General features: G+C 39.0%; 1 protein-coding gene across 4 annotated transcripts in view; it reads left to right on the plus strand.

The window, feature by feature from the left end:
• The window catches only part of ZNHIT6 (zinc finger HIT-type containing 6), a 31269-nt gene extending 21680 nt beyond the window's left edge, over positions 1-9589 (plus strand). For 2 of the 4 annotated variants that reach the window (XR_015773349.1, XM_005521273.3), the window contains 2 exons: positions 5144-5268; positions 9428-9589. Coding sequence is in view for 1 of the 4 variants with exons in the window: in XM_005521273.3 (XP_005521330.3) it covers positions 5144-5268; positions 9428-9462 (160 nt within the window). In the remaining 3 variants the exon portion in view is untranslated. Of the gene's footprint in view, positions 1-5143; positions 5269-9427 lie in introns of those variants that run through there. The other 2 variants (XR_015773348.1, XR_015773350.1) reach the window with 2 other exon arrangements.
• Positions 9590-15465: the final 5876 nt, after the last annotated feature.

Below are 15465 nucleotides of genomic sequence, written 5' to 3' on the forward strand. Positions count from 1 at the left end.
CATGAAAGAGGGGAGACCTTCGATTGTTATAGCTTAAGATTGTTATCTTAACATGGTCATTGTTTGGGGATGAACTATGGCTGAAATATGACAAGGAAAAGGAACAGCTTCATAGTTTTCTCATTAATTGGCTGTGCCTTTATGTACCCTGTGAATGTAGGTGTAGTTAGGAGATGGTGATGATGTCCAAGATGCTTTCCTGCTATGCTGGCAGTTTTTCTTCCTGTACTTTTTTAGTTGATTCCCAGGAGGACTTGTGGTCCAAATGGTTGATAAGAGAAGGTTGCTTGTCCTAATTTTCTTTTTTTTTTTTTTCTTTTTTTTTCCCCCCCAGAAGAAGCACATTTTTGATGGCAATTGTACTTACGATAAGGATTTGACTTGAAAAGGGTTTGGCCAGGCATCTGGTCTGTACTGGTATTGATTAAATTATGCAGGTATCAGTTGTACGGAGGAGAGGTTAATGAACATCTGTTGAGGCAAATTACGGAGGTCTTAGAACAGCAGAAGAAACATAACCAATAGTGGAAGGAGGAGCTAGAAGGTTTTAAATACTTCTGTAAACTGTAGTATATAATTTTTTTATATTAAAATATCAACTTGAACTAGGTTCCTATTCTCTTTCCTTAAAAAAGTGTTCAGGCAGAGTATTCCTTCATATTGTTTTGAAGAGTTAGTTATAAAGGAAGTGTTATGGCAAGTCTTGGGGGGTTTTTTGTTTGTTCCTAAGATCTCTGCTGTTTTGCTCATTGAGTTTTCTATTTTTGTCATGTATCTGGACGAATCAAATTCACTGGTTTAGGTTTTTTAGAATGTCAGAATTCTAGTGACAGAGTTAAATATAAATACTGTGCATTATTTCAATGCATTGTATTTGCTTTCTGCCTTTCATACCTAATTCAAGAGAGCATTTCCCTACTTCCACGTTCACCAAATCATAACCACACGAAGAGGTTATTCACCACTTAGGAATGAAAGTCCATCTGTTAGTTATTATCTTTGCTGTACTGCAGCACTTCAGAATGAGTGCTTGGGAGAGACTTTAAATGCTGTACCCAGTCTTTGCCCCTTCTAGGCATACACACATACCTAGGAAATGCTACCCTCTTTGGTCTGGTGCAAAAAAATCCTTTTTTCTTCCCATATGTTAGCATAAGCTTGGTTGTAGATTTTTAGGACTAGGTCCAAAATAGATAGCATGATGTATCTGAGTTATGCCAAGTAAATACCTCGATGTTTCCACTCAGTTCTAGGAAGAAAAGTCCTCTTTGTGTAAAATATGTGCAAACAGTTTAGTTGATCACTCTCACAGGGAAATCATAAATGCCATTACACAAATCCACATTTTGGTAATATTTACAATTACTTAGATGGCTAAAACTTGTTTGTTCTCAGTGTCTAGAAGACCAAACTAAAGAAATAACGTGGCTACAATTTATCTTCAATTCCAGATTGCAGATTTTTTTATTATTATTATTAAATAATAAAAAGTTCCTGTAGATGACATTCAGGAAAACCTGATCAGCAGGGAATTTCCTGCTGTCTGAATTCATGGAGACAAGTTACGCCATTGCGTTGATAGCCACAGGCTCCATTTGAGGGGAACTTGTTGTGATGCTGTGACCTAATGTGGCATTCCTGCCTGTGGGAGACAGATTAGGAGTCTGAATTGTTGAATTCCTGGAAGGTGGTGGAATAACTATAGATAGTGAAACTAGCCTTTGCAAAAACTCACAGATGCTATCAGAAGTGCAGAGCCACATAAATTTCAGTATTTTGTGAAAGGTAACAACTGTTCATAGAGCAAATATAACAGTTTATATGGGAACTGATGTGGGATTGCTGAATCTTGCTAAATTTTCTCAATTGTCACAATTTTTGTAGGCTTTTAAACTGCCTGCTAGCAGGCAAATTTTACTTAATTTTGGTTCTTCAAAAAGCAGTTATTGTTATTTCATTCCAGCTAAAATCAAAAGTGGTTGTCTGCTAAGATCATCTCTTTGTGGTCCTTATAAATGGAGTCATTTCTTATTAAGAAAAAATTCAGGCCTATTTATTGCTTTGCAACATGGGCATAAAGCTTTACTTGGGGCAAGAAAATAACCAGGAAAGTATATTATTATATGGTGGGTGGTGTTCAGGGAGGCTGAGCGAACATAAGGAAGGGAAAGAGAAAACAGGGAGGAAAGAAGATGGAGAGGGAACATGCGAAGAGAAGTCCTGCTGAATACAGGGATCAAGAAGCCATATGAATGGGACAGTGGGAGAAAAGAGAAAGCAGAGGGAGAGTTTAAAAGAAGGATGTGAAGATGGGTGTTTAGGGAATGGTTTTGTTGGCATGGTCAGTTAATTTGGAGCCCAACTTATCTCAAATCCATCCTGGAATGAAGGGCTGAAGGAGCTCATTTAGGATGACAGCCTCAGTTAAGTTGGTTCCTGCAGGTGGTCCTGGAGCATGAGAGAGTCCAGGTGAAAGGACAGACTTACACTAGTTGTTCTTCATTTCAGTAGGTTGTCAGTTGAAGTGCACAGTGAAGGAGGGATTTGAAAAGGTTACAGCTCCTTATGGGTTCTTCTCATGCAGGCTGTGCAATCCCAGTGATACAAAACTAGCGGGTAAAAGTGGTGATAAAAGAATATCTGGTAATACCTGATTGTGATGTTCTCCCTGTTCTGTCTCCTGCTTGTGGTGAGACCAGTTTGCTGCACATACATGGAAGGGCGACTGTCCCAGTGTTACTCTATATCCTTAGCTCATCCTGTTGAATAATCACTACAGGAAGTTACAAGACTTGTAAAAAGAAGTGCCATTTAATTTAATTTTTCTCCAAACAGGCCTAGCCTTTTCATAAGTAAAAATTAGAAGTGTGTGTGTGTGCATAGGCTTCTGGTTAAACCCAGCAGGGCAGTCCTCTTTTGCTCATAGGTCTCTATTGTTCACCCTCTGACTATCTGACTGTGTATGTCTTTGTTCTAGTTCTGGGATGAAATTGGGAAGATTTTTGTCATGACCTGGTCTTTCTGAGATAACCTGAAAAATCAGTCTTGCTCAAGAGCTGTTCTTAAGTAGACTTCAGAACTGATGTGACAAATAAAAGTTTTCTTTTGAGATCTTTTAAGCATGTCCAGTCAAGGGAGCCTGACAGGTGGATTAGCAGAAAACCTCACTTGTGTATGAAGTAGAAAATGTGGTAGACTGAGGTCTTTTGGATAATATATACAGTAACAGACAAGTTTAAATAAGACAAGCATTAAGGTCTTTTGTTACATTCTTCCTGAAGTTTACAGCCCATATTATGGACTAAAAATTTAGATGCTTTTTCCTGTCACTGTCAACCAATAAAATTTACTTCAACAAAAAATGATAAAGCTGTGACTCAGTGATCTAACACTTCAGTAATTTACTATCATAAAGTAGTTTTAAGTTCAAATGTTTTATCTTATGCCAAGCTGGACGCTAAAGATGTTTTGTCTAAAATATGAGATAATGGAAAGTGTGTTGTGGCATGTGAATTACTTTAGCCTCTTGGTGGTAAATGTTTGCTTAACCAGAAAGGAATGTGTTGAGGTCCTTGCCAAAGGAAAGGTATTGCCATACTTTGCATTTAGAGTACTGTAAATAAAGTAGTAAATATGTTTCTGTTCATGTGTGTTAATCCGCAATTTATGAATGCATTCATTCTGTAAGACATGTAATATACTGTTATCCCTTTTAAAGGGTTTCAGTAAGAAGAGGCTGTAATTACTTTGGCTTGAGAGAAACATGAAACCAAATATTTTCATGATGATTTGAAGTTGAATATGAGAGAATTTTTGCTCAAACTAAGTTTCCCTTAAATCCCTGGGATTCAATTCCTGGTTTACCTCCAATATTCTTCTTGTGTGCTTTCTCCCAGTGTACTGCTTTTAATCACACATTATTGTAAATCATAAAGTATATAATTTCCTTCACCTATCCCATGTTGGTTTTGGCAAAAGAAAACACAACTGTATAATATGTTAATGATCAGAGGAGGTAGAGCAGCTATGGTAAATACTCCACGTATACTTTGTATACGGTATATTTTGGTTTTGAACTTTGTTTGCCCTTAGCTGATACAATACCTTAGTGATAATTCAATAATGCTGCTTACAGAAAGAATTGCATAACTCAGATTGCAAAGTAATAATATCAGACATCCTTTGGATGTCTCAGTTACAGCAAGTGAAAGCAGCAAGGTCCCCCTTTCAGAAGCCTTTGTAATACCCCTTCCTTTCCACAAAATCCCATGCCCAGGTTTCTAGTTAAAGAGCTGGGAGAGAACATTACAGTTTGAGAGAGTACTTGTGGAGAGGATGCTCAGTTTACTTTTACACAGATTACTGTGGTATCATTTCTTATGTACCTGTTTTCACTCTCCGGGGTGAAGAGGGGCCCTTTCATGGGAAGGGACTGCACATCCCAGTCCTGTGCCTCTGGAACACACAAGTATGTGGGGATTTCTGCAGGGAGCTTCTCACTAATGGTGCTGTGAGCAGATATTTGCTCTGGCATGGTGGATATTGTACCATCTTCTAGAAATTATTTGCTTCTGTATCGGAACAAGGATATGTCTCCTACAAAGCAGAGCTCTAAGTGCTCCAGTTTACCTATGCTTTAGTAGCTGTAAAGATAAGCTTTTTATTTCATCTTCCTAGGGCTTCACTGATAATTCATAAGCAAACGTGGTAAATAAGGTACACTACTAACCAAGTAAATTAAACCTGTAGTGTTAAAGCCCGTAAGTAAAATATTAAATGTTATTTTTAATTTAGAATCAGATTTTGATAAATGTATCCATTTTGATAAGCCTATGTCCTTATCTGATTTGATAAAGGTATTCATTAAGGCATAATAAAACATTTCAACCCTTAGAGAAATTTGACTTTCATTCTCCTTTTGTTCTTTATGCTTAAATATGAGGAAGGTTTAAAAAAAAAAATGTAGTTGGAGAATAAGACCGGATATGTAATTTGAATTATAAGGTAGTTCTTCTGGACATGGTATCACTTGAAAATCATGTGAAATGCCAGGAAGCCTTTTACTTTTTTTTTCCCCACAGAAAATGTACATTATGTCCTTGCTAATATTAAAATCCAAAGTAAACTTCCTGTTATTTTTAAGGTACCATGAACTGGATGCCAGTAGAAGCCTTCTAGACAATCTGAAAGGCAAAGTAATAATTGAGTATCCAACATTATTTGTGGTCTTGAAAACACTGAAGAATGACATGGTGGTTCTTGGCCAAGGTGAGCATATATTTATTTCCTGTTATGTTATACTTGGATATTTTAGTTATATAAACAGTAGTTAAGGATATTACAAGGAATGAGCAATATGTCTTGTATTTCCTTCTGAAGCTAAAAAGATTGCTGTAGAAAGAGCTCTTGTCTTAAAACTGCTGGCTGATGGCATACGTCCATGAGCTGTATTGGATATGTTTTTTCTAACCTTGTTTACTGGTGATTTACTGGGGTTTTTATGTATTTTTAGTCACTAAGGTGAAACACTTTCTCAGACTTGTGCTAGGTTTTTTTTTATATATAGCAAAGTTTAACAGAGTTGATTATTTCTCAAGAGTCAGGCTGTCTGGGTGTCTTAGTTTAGGGCAAAGATGAGTTTTAAGTAAACCTGGTAATCATGCAAAGGAATTGTTCTCCATTATTTTCTAGCATAGCTTGTAACATTGGGCAAATAATTCTGAGTTATGAGATGGTAGAAATCATAATGGCAAAGTCACTTTAGAGTGGGGTAAAAGAACGGTGTTATCTTTTAAAAATTACTTGATGGAAAACTTTTATCTTGGAGTTAATTTGGAAGAGAATCCAGATCTAACAAAAATTTACTTTTAGTTTTTAAGTTAATTTCCATTTGTCTCCCCAGTACAAAGGCTTCATGTCCCAGCATCTGTTTCTGAAGCTGAAAGATTGCAGAAAGATATTTCAGCTGTTGAAAAAAGGAATGAGTTCTCATCTCCTAGTCCCGCATGTAGTCACCGTAGTTATCCCATAATTTTCAGTGATGGGCCAGTCTCTAATTCTTAAAGATTTTTGCAGAAAAGCTTTGAGATATATTTTCAATTACTATTTCCCTGCAGCAGCTCAGTCATGGCTCTTTATGTGTCTAATTGGACTGATGAAATATGGGACTGAGAATACTGTACCAGTGATACTGGACCTCCGTGAAGCTTGGCTGTTCTGGCTAGATTACACTGAGTGATCCCCTAAGTGAGAGCAGTCTGCACCCAAAGATATGGCATGCAGAAATTCCTTGTGCTATGCACTGCAAGGGCTTCTGAGGGTGAGACAGCGTGCCAGGGGATAAGGTAGGGCTCAGATCTGAGTGGCCCCGTGATATGCACCCTGGCAATGCATGTATGTACACTGCAGTGCATGAAGCTTTTGAGTTTATCCATTATTTCTTTGTCTAGGAGCCTTGCTTTTCAGTACTCAGTTGCACCCCTATGATTTAAGAGGGAATTACAATGGATTGACTCATGTACTTAATCTGTATAGAGTTGTCATTGTCTCCTCAGCTAATAGGGTTGTCCTTTTAAGGGTATAGATTCAAGTCAGTGTTGATTGAACAACAGTATTTTGAGGTCATGCTGCTGCATAACCTACCTGACTCTGTAAAAGGCAGAAGAGGAGGGGAAGAGAGAGCCAGTAATAGCTGGGAAGTGCCGACAGCTCTGTCACAGGGCAGTGCAAGCATGTGTCTTGAGGACAGTAACCTTCCTCTGCTGCAGGAATCATTTGATGAGTAGTCATCCCTGCAGGGGTTCTGACAGGAACTAACAGCCATTTCAGGTTTTGACAACCATTGATTTTGTTGTTTAACTGTTTCTATAGATTTGATAAAAATGAATTTAATAGCTCCCTGTTAAGGTGTCTTGGGTATGACATAGCAAAAGTTACAGCTAATGGCAAAAATACCATGATTTTCACAACTTTTATCATAACTTACTGTCATCTTCTTGGTTAAGATATTAATAGTCAACTTCTGCCTTGAGTTAGGTTGGGAACCTGTGTTCTTGATATTTTTTCTGTTCAGAGTAGAAGCCTGTGACCGTAATTTTAGATTCTTTGAGGAAAAACATGTTCACAACATGAATATAAGAGCTGGAGTTCTTTCTTGTAGCTGTTACTCTGCCTGAAGACAAAATACCATTTCAGTCAGTGTGTCAAAATCATTGTGCTTTTCTTTCATATGTCATCTTTACAGAATATAGGAGGAAAAAAACAGTTTTCAGTTTGCTTTAGCAGTTGCATTCACAGTTAATTGCTAAGAGTAAATCTTATGTTAACCTCCAGATTGTCCAGGGCGAAGTCTGTTGTAATCACAGAAGTATTTTAGCCCCTTCCTGTCTCCCAAGAAGTGACCTTTCTGCTACAGCATCTTCTCTGTTTGATGCAGTCCAGTTTCTTTGCCATGTATGGCTGTATCGGTGGCCGCTCCTCCCAAGCCATCCATCCTGCTGATCTTGTTGCCACCACTGCTGCCTTTCCTCTCTGCCCCTTTGCATTCCAGGCAAACAGCTGCCATACTCAAGAGTGGACATGTGGCAGGGTGTCTGCTGAGCGTGGGGACTCAGGCAGCCATAGCCCAGCTGACCCTGTTTGCAAGGGATCCAGGCTAGAACAAAAAGCAAAGTCTTGAGGGAATTTAATTGCTAAAATACTGTTTCCTTCCTGAGCAATCTCAGATCTACCCCCTTCCCCAGGAAGAAGAGTCAAGTTTTCATAGCCACAGCAACAGGCCCTTGCTGGGGAAAGATGACCATTCTCCCTGAGATTTGAATGGTAACCCCCGAGGACTGGGGAATAGCTAGAGCTGGAGACCTTCAAAGAGAAACAGCTAGGATTTAATGAGTATAAAGCCTATTTCTCCTGTTCTTTTCAGAAATGGTTGAAGTATTTTGGCTGAAACTTTCAACTACATAAGGAAAATAAAGATTGAGAAAGGAAACTGCCACTGAAAAACTTAGAGTTTGAATTTTACATTATAAGTAAACTGCAGACAGTTTTATAGTGAGAAGGATTGGGCAATCTTAATTTATAGGCAATGCTATCAAGCACCATACAAATACGCTCTTTTTGAGTGAAGACAATCTGTATTTCCTTTTAAATTTTACTGTAACAGACAGAAATAAAATCTGTCTGTTGAGCATTGCTGTGAGTCAGAAGATTGCCACATTCTTTTATGTGATATTTTGATGCTTGACTTGCTTAACAGCAAAAACTACAGGTGCTCTGATTTCAGCATACAAGGTCAGTCATGGCTGAAGATAGCAGGGGATTATAGAAGCTTTCACGGGCCTTATTTTGTGCATTACTCAGTACATATCTAGCATATAAATGTTAATTGATTATACACTAGATTTAATATAGACAAAATGTGACCTCTGATGTTTCTGGGTGAAATGCTTCTATTTTCTTGAACAAATTCCTTGGAAACTGTACAGGTGCACACTGTGTCCTATGTATTATCCATGTTTGCCAGCCATAGAATTTATCTTGACCAGAGAGTAGCTACACCTCATCAGCTCCCTTTTGGTAACATTCTCTTAATGAAACATCTGATACTAAATGCTCAAAAACGTCTTTAAATTCATAGATCAAATACTGAAAATAATAATGAGACCAGAGTGTGAATCATGGGCCTGCTTTGCTGTAGTTTATTTTTGTGCTGCTAGGGTGTCACCAACCAAGTGGCATTTGATGGCGTCAGCACAAGGTGACCAGGGTCAGTGCTTGTTAAAGAAGGATCTGTGGGGTGTGAGGCTGAAGACTAGTTTTAGAGATGAGACTTTCACTACATGATCTCAGCAGAGCACAATAGCTGTGCCCTAAAGTGTAAGTTACTGTCCACTTTGAACTTTGAACCAGCATTAGCTTATGGACTTAGCTTTTCATTATCTTTGGGATGCTGGAACATGTGGAAGAAGCACAAAGCTACATAATTTTAATTTTCCATTTCAAATTTCTCTGTAGTTCCACATCTTAAATTAAATACTAAGAAAAATGTAAATTATTTATAATTCATTACAGTTGTGATATATGTCTGTCACATCCCCGAAAACAACATTTAAAACAAGCCAAAAGAATAATTTTAAATTCTCACTAGATCTAGTTTTGTGGGGGATAAATACTCTGCTTTCCTACTTGACTGAAAGATGTATATATAAAAGGTAAAAGGAATTCTCAACATTGTCTTGCTTTCTTTCAACAGTGAGGTCCTATCCAGGGCATTATCCTATGTCATGAAACTGGTTATGTCTTGTGAAGTAGCTATCCTAAAGAAGAGAGTGATTAAAAGGAAAAGAAGATATGAAACTGTTTCTGTTTGATGAGCAAACAACATTACTGAAACTAATTGCTTGTTTGTTTTTGTGTTCTATATCCTCAGATGGCAGTGAGCCTGCAGAGAACTCAGACAGTTAAAGCTCATCCCTTTCATCTGTGGAAGAAGGGGAGGTTTGGGACAGTTTATGACAGTTCTTTGAGAGAAGAGGATGGAATGAGCTTTTATTTTTTTTATTATTTAATTAAATTTTTTTAATACAACTAAGTTCCTAGAGCTTCCTTTATTAAAGGTACCACTCTGAAAGTGCTTGACTATTTTTGGATTTAATAATGCATATTTAGGGATGTAAATAAAAAGATGGGGAATTGTGATTTCAGAAAAAAGAAATACTCTCATTTCATTGCAGTCTTTAATTGCACCATTGTTTTTCCTTTTTCCCTAACCAGCTTAGTGCCAAATTTTTGGGTTTAAATACCTGATTGCATATTTGTATTTATACGTATATGTGAGTCTTAATGCTTAAATTTACTGGAAGAAAAGTACAATTATTTCATTAGATCAATTTCCTTTTACAGTGTTTCTGTGTAAAACTGAGCTGCTACATAGTTTCATGTTATTTTTGATCTTCCCTGGTGGCATTTTGGGTGCTTGATGCAATACTTTTTTTTTGTTCCTTACTTAGTTGCATCTTGTTTCATGTGTTAATGGACAGGTCAGACTGTGTTTTCAGGATGGCATGTTGTAGTGTGTTTAGTCTTCTCTCCAGATCTTCTAAATTAGCATGGGTTTTTAAATCCATAGAAATGGGTGCATAGACTGGCACTAATGCAAATAACCCTGGACTTCTAAAGAATGCTTGTGTTATGCATCTCATATTCCTAATACCTACTGAAGTTAGGTATTGTAAATACTTACTGGCATATCAGCTAAATTTATCTACTTAAAATCAAATAAATCGTAAAGGAAAAAAAAAGAATCTTGTATTGTCTGCTGACAGTTGTTAACTTCTGGAAGGATTCCTAGCTCACAGACAACTTATCCTGTATCCAAGTGCCCTATGCCTGTGGGGTCTGTTGGAGGATGAGAACAGCAATGTTACAAGTGGTGCAAGCCAGGTAAGCCCCTCTCCCCACTGCACCAGGGCATTCTCAGGAATCAGTGTCAGACTCTGTCTTAATTTTGCAAGGGTCTGGCCAAGCCAGTATTTGTAAAGTCTTCAGGATATAATCAGTCTAAACAGCGCTCTGAGGTTGCTGCTGCCTTAGTTCCCATGCTCTGTCTCCTGCTTGAGACCTTTGTGTGTTGGTGGCCTGGGGTGTGTGCTGAATTGCCATGAAGGTGGTATTTCAGTCATAAGTGTTCTTCTGCCAGTGCCAATATTGTAGGTAGAAACACAAAAGACGACAGTGAAGGAGCTTCTGGAGGTAACAGGAGGCTGTGGGAGCAATACAGGGAGGGTTTAGGCTTCTGGCTTCTGGACTCTCAGTCTGGAATTCAGGGCACCAGGCTGCTGGGTCCTCACCAGTCATGCTGCATGGAGGGGATTTTTGAGATGTTCAAAGTTTTAGAAGGGTTTTTTTTCCCCTTGTAAAGAAACTGGAGTTAAGTTGTTTGCCATGATAGCTCACTACTGAAGTTTGGCCAGAGCATCAGATCTTTGTGGTCACATACTACTTTTTCTCCCAGTGGTATCATGTGTCCTTTCTCTTGTGTGTTTTGCAACCTCTGGTGAAACAGGAAAGTTTTTCTTCTTGCCTGGCAGTAGCCACCTGTGCTCTATTTTCTTTCTTAGTCATTGTTGGTCCTCTGCCCACCTCTTGTTTCAACATTTGTTTTTTTAACCCTTTTTAAAGGATCAGGATTCCTAGCTATAGGTGCTGCTTTCATATTTTTTTCAGTTCAGTGAAAGTGAATAAGCTTTTCCTAATCAGTGATTGCTGCACACTGACTTGGTAATCACAAACCAGTCTTGAATTCATTCATAGTAATACCAATAAAAGAGGCAAATAGCAAAACTGCCACAGTTCATTTGCCAGAAAATGTTTCATCTGGAGTAAAAGCATGGCATTTCTGTTGGATTCAGAGCACAGTGAAAATGAGAATGCTGCAAATAGTAGTGTTGATCTGCATTTGTGTGTGATTAGTCTTTGGCTGAGGAGCATAGATTTGTGATTTGCATTACTTTCCTGTGCTCTTGGGGGTTTTCATTAATTGTACGAAAGGGTTTGCCTGGGGGGTGGGTTTTCTCATATAAATCCACTTTAAGCTTCCTTATGAGTCAAACACAGTTTATTTCTTAATGAAGATGCTGTTTAATCTGTCCTTCTAATTTACCTTAAAGAAGGCTTTAAAAAATTATTAAGGAGCATTCCTGTGGTGGTTACTTGAACTGAAATTTCCCAGACAAAGCTAGGAATAATCTCCCAGAGTTCAGTCAAACTGAGAGTAAAAGGTAGCATTTGCCATTCATTCCTAGGTTACTACTTACCTATTTTTACAGTTACACTAGTCTGAGCAGAGGTGATGGATCAAATACAAACCAAAGTACAATTCAAATATTTTATTCAGTTTTCCTAAACTTTTTCAATTTTTCTTCTTCATATTAGTAGTAATTCTTCATAACAAGGTTACTGATTTAATCAAAGTTTATGCACTGTTGTGCTAGGCAGATGTTTTTTAACACTTTCATAGGCAGTTAAGGAAAGTTCTTAATTTCTTTCTGAGTGACTTAACCTGTAACAGGCATCTTGTAATAAACTGAAAAGAGAAAAAGCACCTTCTGGAATTTTTCAATTTCTGGTCAAGAATTAGGCATTTAAGATATGGAGCTGAGGCTGCCTAGAAGGCTTCAGTTCTGTCCATTTTGAAAACATACTATTGTAGTCATATTCTACACAGATCCCTACAGGACTCTGCCTTGTTTCAGAACAGATCATGTCTGTGAATGAGAACTGTGTGATGTTGTTTTAATCTTCATCATTCAGCACCAGCTTGCACTGAGTGCTTGATTTTATGCCTACTATGCTTACACATTTATTTTCCTCTATAAACTATTTGTCACAGAAGGAGCAAGCTATTTCTGTGTAGTGTTATTACAGCATTTCATTTAATGTTTAGACTTTTCAGCATGCTTGAGCTGAAGGACTATCAGCTTACAAAGAATAAAGGCTCTTGTCTTGAATGAACACACTACTTAAAAAAATTAAAAGCTTAATGATGTCATCCCTTTCACAAACCTTAAAGGACAAAAATAGAGCATAACTAAGCACACAGCAATAGCTGGGAGGTAGGAGTGAGTCAGACATGGGAGAGAATTCAGTTCTTTTCCTTTTCTGTGTAGCTTCCTGGGGGTAAGAGGCGTAATTGAATTGTCATGGGTAAACAGCATTGTACCCCCTGTCAGTGTAACAGCTCAGTTTTGAATGGACACATTTGAATTCTAAGTTTTGCTGCATTTATCTTGGCATTAGGAATTGTTGATCCATAGAGGAAAAGAGGGTCATGCCACAGAATGTGTAGCTGGCACTGGTCATCAGAGACATGCTGGACCAGTTGTTGTTACTCCAGTCAACAGTGCAGTTTTACTCTGCGTTAGAGGAAGGCTCTGTGCAGAACGTGGACTCCAGTCTGAAGCAGTACATGGATTTCTAAGTTCATGGGAGCGCTGATAGCAAGTCCCAGCTACGTGTTGTGTATCAGCATAGCTGGGATTCAGTCCTTGCCTGCCAGATACGGCTGTTCTCTGTTGACATCTGTAGGAGCTGAGAATGTATAACACCGTGCAAGAGCAGGCTTTCCAAGAGTAAATATACAGCTGTGATGATGTAACTTCAGGCCCTGTTTAGTCACAAACATTTCATTCTCCTTGAAGTCCCACACTCTTTTCCTGAAAACATTTATTCTTCTCCCCTCCAAAGGAAAAAATATCTTGAATTGATGTTTATGTTGTTGCTATGACATTCAGTTAAACTGTATGCAGATGCAGATTCTGTTAATAAGAGAAAAAGAAATGAACTGTGTACTTCAGTGAACAAAGATTGCACTGTGTTTGTATTAAAATGTTGCTATGGTAGTGCATATGGTTTTATTTGATGGAAATCTGTGGTGAAATGGAAATAAGTCACATGTATGCAAGACAAGAAATGGTAGCAAAAATAACTCAAATACTGAAACTGAAAAGGAAGTTACAGATGACATGTAAAAAAACAGGTAAGAAGAGGGGTAGTTGTTCTACTGTGATCTGTTAACAGAAGTGTGTTCTCACTGTGCCCCAGCAGGTCTCAGAGACCAATAGTACAGTGACTTTGCTCTAGTGATGCTTTTGTTATGAGAGCTTCTTTCCCTCAATGGCCCTGTGAATTGTAGCTTTTTTGTTACTGCTTTGGAAGCAAAGTACCCCTGGCCTGGCCTAATTTTACCACTTCTTTTCCTGCAGAAAAGCATTTTCAGGATATCTTACTATAGTAGGGTTTTTTGCAGGAAAAATCGATAGGGTGATAAAATATGGAAAGCCACTAGAGCTTTGCCTGCCTTTAGGGTAAGGGGAAGTCTTAGTGAACTCATGATAGAAATGGTGGATTTAATTCCTTTTTATTTGACTATTACAGTAGTCCTTGTATTTATCTAATCCATTTGCATGAGACTTCTTTTTGCATCAGCTGCATCAGTACAGCTGTTCATGTGGTTGCATGACAAATCAGAATGAGGTCAAAATAATCTGCCAGAGAAGGAAGAATAGAAATGGGAAGGGAGAGGGAGTCTTTTTTTAGAGAATAAAGGACTACACTGGGAGCTGGCTGGTTCCTGCATCATTTCGGCTGGTGGAAAAGCAAAAGTGTTTTTAAAATCGCATTGCCACTTTCTTCCCACCATCCTCATGTTCTGCCTCAACGAGAAGGAAGAAATTACCATGAAAGCTGCTTTTGCTTTTGCCTTTCCACTCCTTACTTCCAGGCTCTCTACCGGGTCTGTATTGCAGCTCCAGAACTTGTCTGTTTTGCCAAGATAGGGAGTAGAGTTGTGCATTAAGTCAGTGGATGAGATGTAGATACTAACAAAAAAGAATGGATGGGTGGCATTAAAAGCTTGCCAAGAAGTCCCTATCGCTTTCACACAGCCAGCAGGGACAGCTGTGTCCTGGGGACATCAGGAACAGCATGGCCAGCCGGGCAAGGGAGGGGATGGTCCCACTCTGCTCTGGGGCAGCCTCACCTCAAGTGCTGGGGGCAGTTTGGGTGCTATAATGTAAGAAAGACATTAAACTGTTAGAGGGTGTCCAGAGGAGGGTGGTGGTGAAGAGCCTTGGGGAGAAGCTTTATGAGGAGCAGCTGCGGGCACTGGGTCTGTTCAGCCTGGAGGCTGCAGTTAAAACTTCCTCGGGAGGGGAAGAGGAGCGGCAGGCACCGATCTCTGCTCTGTGGTGACAGGACCTGAGGGAATGGCCTGAAGCTGATTTGGGAGGTTTAGGTTGGATATCAGAAGTTTCTTCACCCAGAGGGTGGCTTGGCACTGGAACAGCTCCCTAGGGCAATGGAACAGCACCAGCCTGAGTTCAAGATGCATTTGGACAATGCTCTCAGGCATAGGGCGTGACTCTTGGGGTTTCCTGCACAGGACCCAGAGCTGGACTTGATGATCTTGTTCTGTCTCTTCCAGCTTGGTATTTCTGCTGGTTTTACAGCCATGACATCTTGATGTCTGATTTTGTCAAGTTAGTAGACTAAGTAAGAGTTGTTCTCAAACCTGGTTGGTTTGAGATGCTGAAGGAGCTGAGTTGTTTCAGAGCAACTGGTGTCTTTGACTTGGCTGGTATACTGGGCTTCTGTAGATCTGATGTTCAGTGGTCTCAAAAGACTGCTGAGCTACTGCTGTTTCACTCACATAAATGGAGTCCATTCTGTTTGAAACTGCCATTTGTTAGGAGGTAAAGTAGTTCATGTGTGTGTCCCAGCTGGATTCCCATCTGAGCAAATGTGTTCACCGCACCTTTGAATTTCTTCTGACTAGAAAATGAAAACTTACAAAAACTTGTGTAATGTTTTCCTCCTTGATGGTTGTTACATTCCATCCCATAAGTGGTTGTACTTCAAGACAGATGAAGTTGCTTATGTGAATGGTGCCTTGGGGTCTTTCAGGATCTT

Source organism: Pseudopodoces humilis, chromosome 10 (genome assembly GCF_049639895.1).
Source record: "Pseudopodoces humilis isolate 2021_Gansu_Grassland_sample_001 chromosome 10, ASM4963989v1, whole genome shotgun sequence".
NCBI lineage: Eukaryota > Metazoa > Chordata > Aves > Passeriformes > Paridae > Pseudopodoces > Pseudopodoces humilis.